Raw genomic sequence first — 12,265 nt, forward strand, 5'->3', positions numbered from 1 at the left:
CAGGTCTGTAGAACATTGGTTGTCATGCTATATACCCAATAGGCTTTTCACTTGTTCTCTGACCCTTCGCTCAAATTCCGGTTTATTGTCACGATACAGCTTGCAACACTAATCACATCCTTGTCAGCTGATCTTCACATAAATGACCATCAGAGTCATGGCACTTGCAGACCGCACGGCATGGGAGTTACGTGTTTCTGAGTGACAGCGCAAACGCCGTGGACCCCAATTTCAGTTGGCACTCACCTCGACATCCGCTCCGCTTTCGATGTTCGGCTCGGCAAGCATGCTGAGAACACTCAGCAATACACTTCTGACGCCTTGCACGGGTGACCACCTTTCCGAAGCCGATTCATAATGGAGAGGATCGTCGCCAGGGGGGTGTAAGATAGAAATACAAACGACTCCGTTTGGATAGACTGTAATGAAGCAATTTAGCCGAATTCACCGCTGTAGGCTCCCTTACTCACTGTTGGGATGTAACAGAGGAGGATCAAATGTCATTGTGAATGGATTGAGTGGATAGTCGGGGGGCTTGACACGGAGTTTAGCTGGATTTGACATCAAGTGCTCTTGGTGAACTCACAAACACTAGTTTGGCCGCGAAAATACCTCCTTCCTGATCACGTCAGCGATCGGTCGTTGAGTAATTGCACTTACATACGGTGTTCCCTCGGGCCCTTGTATGAGAGCTTCCCATTCCAGCATGTTATCCTCCGACACGGGTCCAGCCGTGATTGTGTCCTGCAGCGGATCTGCTGTAAGGTCTCGATATTCTTTCATCAACCTGACAAGATGTCAATCCTGGTCAGCAAAAGGAGGTCGGACTCTGGCAAGCTGACGCACCGCCGAGTGGCTGTCGATGTTTGCGCACGAGTGTTATTGTTGCTGAACATGACGGGCGATGTCAGATTTCAGATAGGTAGGACGAGTGGGAATTGACGATATATGTTTTCAATTCAAACAAAGGGAAGAAGGTGGCCATTGCAGCGAGTTCAAAGTGGAGGTCATGGGCATACACGACTCTGGCGATATGTAATTCTTTTCTATGTGATTGCATAACAAATAAACTGAAAATGCTGCTGCTACATATCCACAAGTCCACCTTAGTGCCAATTTGACACATCTTCAAACATATATCGCATGCCGTTCCTATAGATAAAGTCCGGCGGGCTGCATTGTTAGCGGGGTCGGCGAGAGCTACACTCACAGTGTTTTCGTCCTTCCTGTACAACACCTTTTCTCGCGCGGTGGTGAAATCCTACGAATGTTCATCAGCGTAATCCGCATTCAGGCAAATACTATGACTCACGGCTTTTGTGACTCGCATTCGTCGTTCTCGAAGAGCCAGAAGACCAGCCTCGGCTAATCATCAGCGGCATTCTGGAGCAACTAAACTCACTGCAGACAGCCTTTATATCCGCTCCAGAAAGGTCATCCTTAGTCATGACGAGTTCTTCCAAATCGACATCGTCGGATAAAGACATTCTAGAAGTGTGTAACTTGAAGATGTGTCGTTTGGTCTTGGCATCGGGCAAGGGAAATTCTAGTCAAGTCAGCTTGTTGTCTGCGGTCATTTGACTCACCAATTTTCCGATCTATTCGCCCTGGTCTGATCAAAGCTGGGTCTAACGATTCGATCTGTGAGAGCAGAGCGAGGTGGTCAACGAACGACCCGTAGATGAATCAAAGCCACTTACTCGATTAGTCGCCATGATTACCTTGACATCACCACGTGTGTCAAATCCGTCCAGTTGATTCAATAACTCCAACATGGTACGTTGGATCTCTCGCTCGCCTCCGGAAGTGGAATCATATCTCTTGGTACCGACGGCATCGATCTCGTCAATGAAGACGATACTGGGAGCATTCTCCTCTGCGACTCTGAATAACTCTCGCACGAGCTTTGGGCCATCTCCCAAGTACTTCTGGATGAGCTCGGAACCAACAATACGTAAGAAGGTAGCTGATGTCTGATTGGCCACTGCTTTGGCGAGGAGGGTTTTACCGGTACCGGGTACTCCGTAGAGAATGACTCCCTTTGGTGGTCGGATACCCATTTCTTCGTACAATTCGGGGTGTGTGAGAGGCAGTTCCACCGATTCTTTGATCTCCTGAATCTGGGTTTCTAGACCACCAATATCTGCATAACTTTCGGTTGGAGCTTTATCGAGCTTCATGACTGAGACCATTGGATCCGTATCATCGGCCAGAACACCAACGACAGCGTGAGTCTTCTGATGCAGGAGCACCGAGCAGCCAGGTTCTAGGAGATCTTTGTCAACGAAAGACATGATTCCGACGTAATATTCCGGTCCATTTCCAACTGATACGATGGCATGATCGTCATCAATGATTTCTTCGAGTGATCCGACGCCCATTGGAGAGCCTCGGAGTTCATCGACTCGCGTGCGATCGGCTGCGGTACGATCTTCACCGGAATATGCTGCTTGATTGGCAACAAATTCTTCTTCCATCAGCAAATAATCCTTGATTCTCTCCATCTTGAGCATCTTCAGCTTGCATCTGGTAGTTGGGTAGACTGCCGGAAGTCGAGATGACGCATCAGGACCTCTCTTCTTCTTTTTTCCGACACGGGTGGGTATTGGCGGTTCCCATTTCGATTTCTGGTATTTCGATCAGCAAGATCCCTCGACGCGCGGAATCATCCAACATACTTTGTCTTTATTATCCTTAGGATCCCTCTTGCCTCCCCCGGGTGCACCGCTGGACGGAGCTTGACCCTATTGTTGCATTATTTTGAGATCAGCACATGAACCCTGAACAGTGATACAGCCGAGTAAGGGTGATGACCAGACCTGAATTGACTTACCATGTTTTGTGCTGTGTTAAGCGGCTAGAATTGAGTGGACAGTAATGCCTGTGACGGTAATAGCGACTAGACAATTATAAATGGTATGAGTGTATGCCAGGGGGTTTGGTAATAATGATGATGATGATGATGAGGAAGCTGGATGATGATGATGATGAGCTGCTCACTTTCCATACAACGCGCGTTGACTTGTTCTCCGTTGTATTACGTAAGGTCATGCAACAAACACGCGATGTCCACGGTCACCGTGAGTGTGCTGTTGCCACCCAGCTTGATGAAATTGTTTATCTTCCAACCCCAATTATGTCATGTCATGTTGCTCATTGTTACACTCACTATTCTCCCTTCCCTTCCTGGTCATAAGCAACTTTGCAAGCCACAACATCGATTTTCTCTCGCTCGCCGTACACAGATAACCGAGGGAGGAATTCATCGATCGCGCATGGCCGTGTACAGCAGTGCGCCATTCGATAAACAGATCATCCCCACTGTTTCTTCTTCATCTACACTTCGCTCACAGTCCATCGTCGTTATACAATGTTTGTGCTCAAGTCATGTGCGTCAGATCATCCTACCTATGCGCTCCCTCGGCTGATAACTGTCATTCAGTGCTGGGCAAGATGTGGGGAAACCCAGCGAATCCCGAACTGATGCAGATACCGGCAGGACAGCTATACCTGGTCCGACCTAATAGTATCAAGGGGTCCCGAGAGTGCATGTGAGTATATCATGACACTCCTGGACGAGATAACTTACGAGGACCAAACCCATCCAGCTTTCAGGATGCCGTTGCCACGATCAGAAGGACTGGAGTGGAGTATCAGTATCAATTAGTTGTCACCCGTGCTTATGAGGAAGGCGAGGAACAATTGCTGGATGAAGACGCCGAAAGTAGGTGTGATTCATCGTGGACGTGCCTGCTGCTCGGTCTCCTGTAGCTAACCCGGAACAGCCGATGACGAGCGAGTGTTCCTCATCGATCATGCCCTCGGATTCCGTTTTGGCACTTTGGATGGTGATTCGACCTGTTCATGGAGGGATCTGAGTGGCGAGGAAGGGGATCTATGGGAGTTTGTATCTAGTAAGGTGAGTTAGCTGCCTGCAAACTGCAGCTAACGTCCTTCAGAGCGTCACAAAGGCCACCAATGGGCTTTTCGAATTGACTCTTCTTCACTGCGTATTTGAGAGAGTGAGTCTAGAAGACAACGGGAGCTTGACTGACAGAGCAGAAATATGGCCGCTCTCACGAGGACGCTACCGATGCTGAGCTTGAAGCTCTCAAATTCGAAAGCTCTACAACCAGTCCTGCCTCAGAATCTGCGAACAACCTGAACGTGACAGAGGAGGAGGCTCCTGATCCCACGATCTCAGAAGACCCTTTCAAGGACGTTCCAATCTTACATCGCTCACCAGCTGAGCTGTATCTCTTTGACCTTGAGACCGACGTTTTCGTGATCCAGGAGAAAGAAGTCAACGCGGATTTAGCATCGAACGGAGATTACGACAGTCAGTGGATATCCAGAATAATCTGAACGACTCGCAACTAATCGCCACATAGCTTGGATCATTGTTCGCCATAATTCAACGCCTTTTATCTCGGCACCAATCGATGCAGAAATGAACCCTCGATTCGATATGGTACGTTGAATAATACGAAAACAACTTGTCGCTGACAGTTGTCCAGGTCAATCACGCTTTCATGTTTACGTTTCGCGAGACCGAAGGGCTACCAGGCATGACTTGGTGTTTACGATTTGATCCCAAGGTGTTTGGCGAATGGAAGGATAAGTTCACTATCTATATGTGGGAAGGCAAAAACAAGGCGAGCTATGCGAAGGCGAAAACAGATGAACAGAGGTACATTCAAGATGCATACGAGGACGTAGAAATGGCGGAACCCGACGATGAAGATGGTCCTCCAAACTCGGAAGACGAAGAGGACGATGCCGACAACGCGTCCGCAGATGAACGCGAAGAAGGTCAGTCCGAATCCGAAGATTCTGACGTAGACGCGTTCGCACGCGGGTCCAAGAATCAGCAACTTGCAGTGGGGTACAAAAACGATATGTCATTCGTCGCCCGAGGCGACATGATCGGCGTCTTCGCTCATCAGGATGATAAAATGCGATTCCGAACTGCAATAGACAGAGTCAAGAATCTGGAAGGTAAAGCCTTCTCACCTAGAAAGGTAAGCAAATTCCAGTGAGGTAGCTACGTGATTATAGACTGAGGTGTACTCGAAACAGATGATGCTGCACAATCAAGACGGCGACATGCTACTTTTGGACCCAAGCAATCAGAATTCAGTATACCGAATGGACTTAGAGTATGGCAAAGTGGTAGACGAGTGGAAGGTTTCCGATTCACTGGAGGTGAACAATATCATCCCAGAGTAAGTCCCGCTGAACATCGAGTGCTATCAGACGCTGACCCAGGGTCGTAGTTCCAAGTATGCGCAAATGAATCCACAACAGACTTTCATCGGACACTGTCAGCTTCTGTCTTACCCCGAATGCTACTGAACTTGAATTTTTTTGCTGATTTCCAAAGATGTCCGCAGCTCATAACGGTCTTTTCCGTATCGACCCTCGAGTCTCCGGTAACAAGTTAGTTGACAGCCAATTCAAGCAATATGCCACCAAGAATGATTTTTCAGCGGCAACCACAACAGAATCCGGCAAATTGGCTGTGGCTAGCAATAAGGGAGACATCAGACTCTTCGACCAAATCGGCAAGAACGCTAAGGTATTTATCATTATCAAATCCAACGTGAGGATCGTACTGAAGCGCACCTTGTAGACCGCTCTTCCCGCCCTGGGAGACCCGATCATAGGCGTCGATGTTTCAGCCGATGGACGATGGCTTGTCGCCACTTGCAAGACCTATCTATTATTGATCGATACGCTCATAGGCGATGGCCGATATAAAGGCTCTCTTGGCTTTGATCGAAGCTTCCCTGCCGATAGTAAACCTATACCAAGACGTTTGCAGCTCAAACCTGAGCATGTGGCCTATATGGAGGATCCTGTCTCATTCACGCCCGCTCGGTAGGTCAAGCACACGGCTGGTACAGGGTCTTCGCTGATGCAACATAGATTTAACACCGGCGTCAATGAGGCGGAGAAGACAATCGTTACATCCACCGGGAAATATGTTGTCATTTGTGAGTACAGATTGTTATCGACATCGCTGACTCTGGCAGGGAATTTCCGTCGGCTCAAGCAAGGGCGTATCGACGACTATCAAATTAAGGTAAGTTACTCCGGTCGATACACGCACGCTGCTGACACCACCCTTAAAGCAATACGATTCTCGTGTAGTGGCAGACAATTTCAAGTTCGGAGCGGATAAGAATATCATTGTTGCGCTGGAACATAACGTGGTGATGGCCAACAAGAAGGAACTTGCCAAGGTGGGTCGTTTGAACGCAGATTTTCGCCAACTCACTGACCTTTCGTTTTCACACAGCCGACTCGTTCGTCGCTTGCACCTCGTGCATCCTTATCAACGCCTGTCCGCAAGATCAGGCAGTCACACAGTGATATCGTTGATAGTCCATACTAGATCTGTATGGGCTATCTGTATGTATGATACGTAGAACATGTATTCTTTCTGCCAATTCCTCACGATGTCCAGTTGTTGCCTGCCTGCGATGAGGCGGTCCCCTGTTCTAACGAGTACTGGTATGCCCTTGGGGACTTACCTAGGGTCGATTCCGAGTCGTCAATCTGCTTCGCTGAACAAACAAGTTGTGTGCACCTAGAAAGACGAAGATGTACGGATGTTTTCATGACCTATATATGAGCAATCATCGCACTGCTGTCAGGTGTGCCCCAAGGGTCAAAGATGCTACGGTCAGATCTCTTTGGCATGATCAGGTATACCTCAAGACTTTTCGCGATTCTTTGACAGTCTGATCCTTCGGCCTTCGTCATAGTAAGACAGCTCGAGTCAGAAACCAGTATAAGAGCAGATCGATCCGGTCTCCACAGATTGATAATTTTGGTCAGTCAGAGCTTGCCAGCTGCTTATGGACATTTTTCGACAGAATTCAACCTCGGAAACTGTCACTTCCGGTGTCTGTCTTCTACTTGTGAGCTGATTGACGGCACAATACAAGGAATGCAGCATCAACCGAAGGACGAGCCATGCCAGATTTATGATTTTGCACCGTAAACGAGTAAAATACAAGTCGAATATCGAAGTCGAAAAGTTAGTATTGACGTGGCAAGCGTCCTGAATATGTGGCTGGCTAGGTGACTTCGGAATATGGATGATGTTGTGTTTTTTGGTGCTCTTGGTTGGCTGCAGGGATAGCTTAACAACAGGTGGTCGAGGAGATCTGGCCAAATCACAATCTGACATGTTGGAACCTGACTAGTGGTTTTTCGGTTAGTGTTAGTATTCTTGAGAAACAAATCAAATACTGTCTGAACTCAAATGAGTTCCTTGAACTTGTGCAAAGCTGCTCTTGAGCTGCCAGCTGTCATTTGATTGTCCACAATGAGTGCAAGCACAAGATGCATCCCCTCATGCCTTTTGACATAGAAACAAGGGTGGGTTCTGGTTGGCTTCAGGCCTTGGACTTGTGGTTCAGTGTAATTTTTCTTCTTGAAGCATCTTGGTGGTTGTCCAATTCTTTGAGACCATAAAATGACTTGAAGAGTATTGGACATCAGTGTGAAGGGACATTGCTTCCTTCAAGTGGGTCCAAATAGACTTGTTTTTTCCAATGCACCTCACTTGATCTACCTCTAGGTCAGACTAATTGATCAGTGCCAGTAGATGTAGGTCTTAGCAATTGCCATAGAGCTTGCTGAGATCAAGAATCCAAAACAGCCCTTTGGCCACCCATCTAGCTGTTACAATGATTCAGCCTAGCTCCAGTTCTGGTGTCTCCAGAACGCAGCGCAAACATTACTCAAGATTATTTAAGAGGATCCCTTCAGGACTCTTGTATTCTCAATGGAATTCAAAGGAGTTTGATGTTATTTTGATAGGTCTCTTTAGATGAAACAACAAGGTCGATTGAATTGAAGCTGTCAAGTATACTGGAGATAGCCCTGATTCTTGTTGTTTATACTAGAAGACTACAATAGCAAATTGCCAAGGGGAAATACTAGAATCTCAGTTGTCTGTCTAGGTGTTTCTCTCCTTCTGCAATTTCTAAATCCTCAACTTGTGTTTTTGTAAAATCATCCATTGTCCAGCCACCTTCCTGTCCATTGGACCTATCTCACTTCTCCTGAGTCTTGTTGACGTCTATTTACTATCAAGCTCGTCCAATAACGATGTGTCTGTCCCCTACTTGGTCCAGCCTCCTTCACAGTTCTGTGTTTTCCTTAGGGTTCCTTCCATAACTATTAGATTACATTCAATTTTGTTGACAACCAAATTGATATTGTTTGGGCGCTATCTTCTCGTGTCACCAGTCACGCTGTTTCGGATTACGTAATACAAGCACTTATCGATAAGAATGCTGAGTATCGTTGATAGTCTTCGACTTTCATTTGGGATTGTTGGCTTGTAGCCGTTTGTCGACATGACACTAGCCCTGTACTTTGACCGGTCCTGCCATTAACTTTCCTTGTCATTTGGCTGTAAGAGTCTGCATTTTTGCTGCTTTTTTTGGAAACTTTCCAGACTTTGTATTTTTCCGTTTAACTTGAGGAGTTTCTGTTGACTCGCAGGCTAGCGCTTGGACCGTAGCTGTCATGTCTCATGTTCCGGGACTATTCGTGCCAAAGGACCGCAAAGTCATTTCCGTACCTGAGTTGCTGTTTGGCACGTCTTGATTATTTGACACCCTTACATCATCCGTTATTTGATTCATTCCTGGGATTGAGGGGTAATCATTGATCCTTGTATTGATCATGACACCAAGTTCTCTCATCCAACGTAGTACTTGTTCTGTAGATAGCTCGGCAGGAGCAGGAGGGACATTGTGTCTATTTTGGCTTGAACAAAAGACAACTTTCCGCGTCTCTCGCTGATGGCAAGCTCTTGAAGCGGTGCCAAATTTCTCGCCAATTTTGATAACACTATCTCTTGCAATTATTATTGTTCTGTCCTGAAAATCATAGATGCTGTAGCTGGAATCGCAGCTTTCATTGTTTCATCCTATTATGCGAAATTCTTTGCATTCAGGTTGTGACTTATCTGGTGTTGGCATTTGCCAAGATAATCTTCTCCCCAAATGAGGAAAGTCTTGCATAGTTCAGCTTTTTGTTGTTGCAAAAGGGAACAAAATGGATCTGTCTGTTTTGGATTACCAGTAAAAGGACAACATCCTTTGCCGCTTCAGCCCAGAATGAAGATAGCAGATCTGGCTGAATTATTAAGTCTGGATGCCACTCAATATGCCCAGGTGATACCGCTCATCTTGCCCGGGAGCCAGGTGGGTATGATCCTCTTGTCTCCACTTCTCCAGCCCGCCTGGTCACTGACCTGACATCTGGGTGTCCTCATCAGCAGAGCCAAAAGTAGCGTGAGGCAGTTGAGGCATCAAGACCGCTGAACTGGGAGGTAGAATTCCCCTGCATGGTGTATAGGCGGTTGTTGAAAGGGCAATCAATCGATTGACCAATGGGTGTTTGACATCGGGCTATCGCATTGTCAGCCATATATCCACTGTATGTTGTCAGGAATTTGTATGACGGCGATATTTGCAGAACAACTTGGGGACTTGTGATAAGTTGTGTAGTAGTACCAGTCTATCACTGAGTTCTTAGGCTCATTGTTTGGCTAACAAAAGTTGAGTGCCGTTCCGTGTCAAAAACCTTTGTGAGGCACTAGTCTGTTTCAGTCGAATCAATGATCCTACTAGGTGAAGACTAAACCAAATAAAGCTCCATCCGAATGAGATTGGAAGACTGAGCATGTGTGACACTGAGCAAGAGCCTCGCTTGAATTGAAACTGAAGGTGGATTGTAGGTGGATTGTGAGAATTATCTGGCCTTGGGCGACATTGTTGGTGTTTGGTGTTATTGCTGATGAATGAGATTGTTTTTCGGAAGAGCGTGACCAGATTTCTGACTTTGAACCGGGTATGTCTGAGGTATCTTGGATGCTGCGTGAATTACCGTTGCAGTTTCGAATCGTGAGTACGCTTGGTCTGGATAATGGAACCCCGCCTATGACCTTGTACGTACAGTTGATTGGCTGACGCTTGCTCTGTACATCTTCTATTCTGACCCAATCTGAGTTTAAAGTGGCTTGAGCAGCGGCAGATGTTGTAAAATCAATGAAGGTGCCAACGTGTCTGTTCAAGTGAAGTGTAGGATTGTCATGACATGACAAATTAGAAGTAAAACGGTAAGATAATGACGTGGAATCATCAAGGAGATAATTGTGAGATAAATTGGTGACCTTGTTAAAATTCTCATCGTTGTTAAGTCTTGTTGAGAATCTGTTATTGAAAAATGCTCAACCAGACCTCTGAATGATAATTTCTTTCTGAAACAATAGAACGGGACAACAAGATAGTGGAACGGTATATGAATAAAGGCCAGATTCTGCCTTAATTTTAGTCAAACTAGTCAACTTCACCGCCTTCCTTCAACAGTCAGCTCCCTATCCTTAAACAGCCACACTCTTTATCAATTCATTCTTTTCACATTACCACACTCCTTGATCTAGTTTATACTATCATAACTTTAATTACTTCACCATAGTCTGAGCAATCCTTCCAGACTATCCCTACGCCATCTGACCACCTTCACAATCTTATGAGTGACACATATTCATTCAGCACCATACCATAGCTTGTGAATCTTTGCAGTCCACCGATCTCTAGGTGAACGCCTGTCAATTGAACCTTTGACTATTCTAGGGACCGGGTCCTGCCTGAAGCTTGGTCTGGGATTTCTTCTTCATCAACAGCATGACCCCAAGCACCAGTGTCACAGCTTGGCTCCACAACTACTTTTTTCTGGTACCAAATTCCACTGGCAATGCTTACATAAATACTACACCAAACAATAGAATTACCACAGACAGATGACCATACACGGATAACTATGTAGGATATATCGCGCATGGAAGACCAAGAATGGACAAGCACATATGGTAGACCTCTATATGGTCAAACATTTTTTTTGATCCATTTCACCTTCCAATCAATAGGCCGACTTGAGCGTTGCAATTGTTGTTGGAGGTTTTCACCTCCAGTAGCAGAAGTGTTGGACAGTTGGGCAAGTACCAACAGTATATCCGTTGGCATCATCATATGGAATGCAGTGGAATAGATGAATTTGTAAGGATGCTGGACAGGGATATGTATTGGCAGATTGTTGTTGAGCAGTTCAATAAGAAAACAAAAATGCAAGGATACCAATCAAAGTGATATAGATTCAATGACAGGGGATGGGAAAGAAGCTGGAAGCTTGACAACAAGGTGCCCGTGTATCTTGAGAAAGATAGGATTGACAGGGGAGATAAAGACCTGGCCAAACAGGACAGAGGTGTAGTCTTTCCCCTTGAAAATTTTTTATTGTAGTTTTGTGGTGTAAACAACAAGAATGAATGCTATTGCAAGTTCGTATACTTGCCAGCTTGAATCTGATGAACCTTGTTGTTGATAGATAGACATTATGTTTGGTCGCGGGATGGGTTTTGGGCAGTTGGCAGTGTACATGGGCGAGGGTCTTTCCAGGAATTGTCAATTGTTTCTGGTTGTTTCATCCTCTTACCTGCAGGTGTATAGAGAACCTTTCCCAAAAGCGCTAAGGACCTATCACAGAACCACTTGAATCCTTGAGATTCTATCAATATCACAGGAGAGCCTCTAGACTAGATCCAAGTTGGAGTCTCTGAGGAATCACGGTACCAGATTCGGTGTGTCTTGTACATGACAAGACCGGAGCTAGGCTGAATTATTGTGACAATCAGGCTAAATCCGCGCTGAAAAGAAAAGTTGACTATGGTGGTTTGGCTGTTGAGACTAATGATCTTACCGCTTGGGAACCTGATAGGAAAGGAACATGGAAGAGACGTGACAAGAGAGACACTCACACACCTCTCCAAGAAAGTTCTGCTTTTGTACAGACAGTTCTTGAACCATCTCCCGCTGTTCAGACTAACAACTAAATCGGTCTTAGACCTCGTGATTGGGACGGAGACCATTTTTGCTGGTGAGGGGACCACTGTGTTGGCAACGGAACTAATTCATTGGAAAGTAGCCCAGTTGGGACCGTTAGTGTGTTTGCTTTGGATGATGTGCGACAAACGCTTTGTCTCTTGCAGGAACCAAAGCTTGAGCTATGCTGAACACTTGCGAGAACCTTCGTATTTTGGAATTCTACTTTCTCTTTCTCCTCTTCCACACATACCTAAGACGACCGAGATCGAGCGACCTCTATTTGGGAATACCTACAACATATGTCATGACTGACAGACCCGGTAGATGCTTATCTTTTTATAACGTCCACCCGG

General features: G+C 46.1%; 3 protein-coding genes across 3 annotated transcripts; 1 reads left to right on the top strand and 2 right to left on the bottom strand.

Annotated features, from left to right (window-relative positions):
* Positions 1–27: 27 nt before the first annotated feature.
* I303_105954 (uncharacterized protein) lies at positions 28–896 on the bottom strand (the record flags this gene model as incomplete). Its single annotated transcript, XM_065969274.1, has 6 exons — positions 28–108; positions 247–419; positions 471–534; positions 587–612; positions 657–787; positions 847–896. 6 exons carry the CDS (start codon positions 894–896, stop codon positions 28–30), a joined length of 525 nt encoding a protein of 174 aa, XP_065825346.1.
* Positions 897–1,152: 256 nt separating this feature from the next.
* I303_105955 (uncharacterized protein) lies at positions 1,153–2,836 on the bottom strand (the record flags this gene model as incomplete). The annotated part of the gene is made up of 7 exons (XM_065969275.1): positions 1,153–1,173; positions 1,238–1,261; positions 1,313–1,365; positions 1,587–1,641; positions 1,701–2,627; positions 2,679–2,744; positions 2,834–2,836. 7 exons carry the CDS (start codon positions 2,834–2,836, stop codon positions 1,153–1,155), a joined length of 1,149 nt encoding a protein of 382 aa, XP_065825347.1.
* A 534-nt stretch (positions 2,837–3,370) lies between these two features.
* Positions 3,371–6,397, top strand: I303_105956 (uncharacterized protein; the record flags this gene model as incomplete). Its single annotated transcript, XM_065969276.1, has 15 exons — positions 3,371–3,389; positions 3,443–3,551; positions 3,609–3,724; positions 3,786–3,919; positions 3,972–4,010; positions 4,063–4,339; positions 4,392–4,471; positions 4,518–5,021; positions 5,080–5,225; positions 5,277–5,323; positions 5,394–5,578; positions 5,633–5,880; positions 5,929–6,085; positions 6,135–6,245; positions 6,302–6,397. The coding sequence occupies 15 exons, from the start codon at positions 3,371–3,373 to the stop codon at positions 6,395–6,397; spliced, it is 2,268 nt and encodes a 755-aa protein (XP_065825348.1).
* Between the last annotated feature and the right edge of the window lie 5,868 nt (positions 6,398–12,265).

This window comes from Kwoniella dejecticola, chromosome 7 (genome assembly GCF_000512565.2).
Source record: "Kwoniella dejecticola CBS 10117 chromosome 7, complete sequence".
Lineage (NCBI taxonomy): Eukaryota > Fungi > Basidiomycota > Tremellomycetes > Tremellales > Cryptococcaceae > Kwoniella > Kwoniella dejecticola.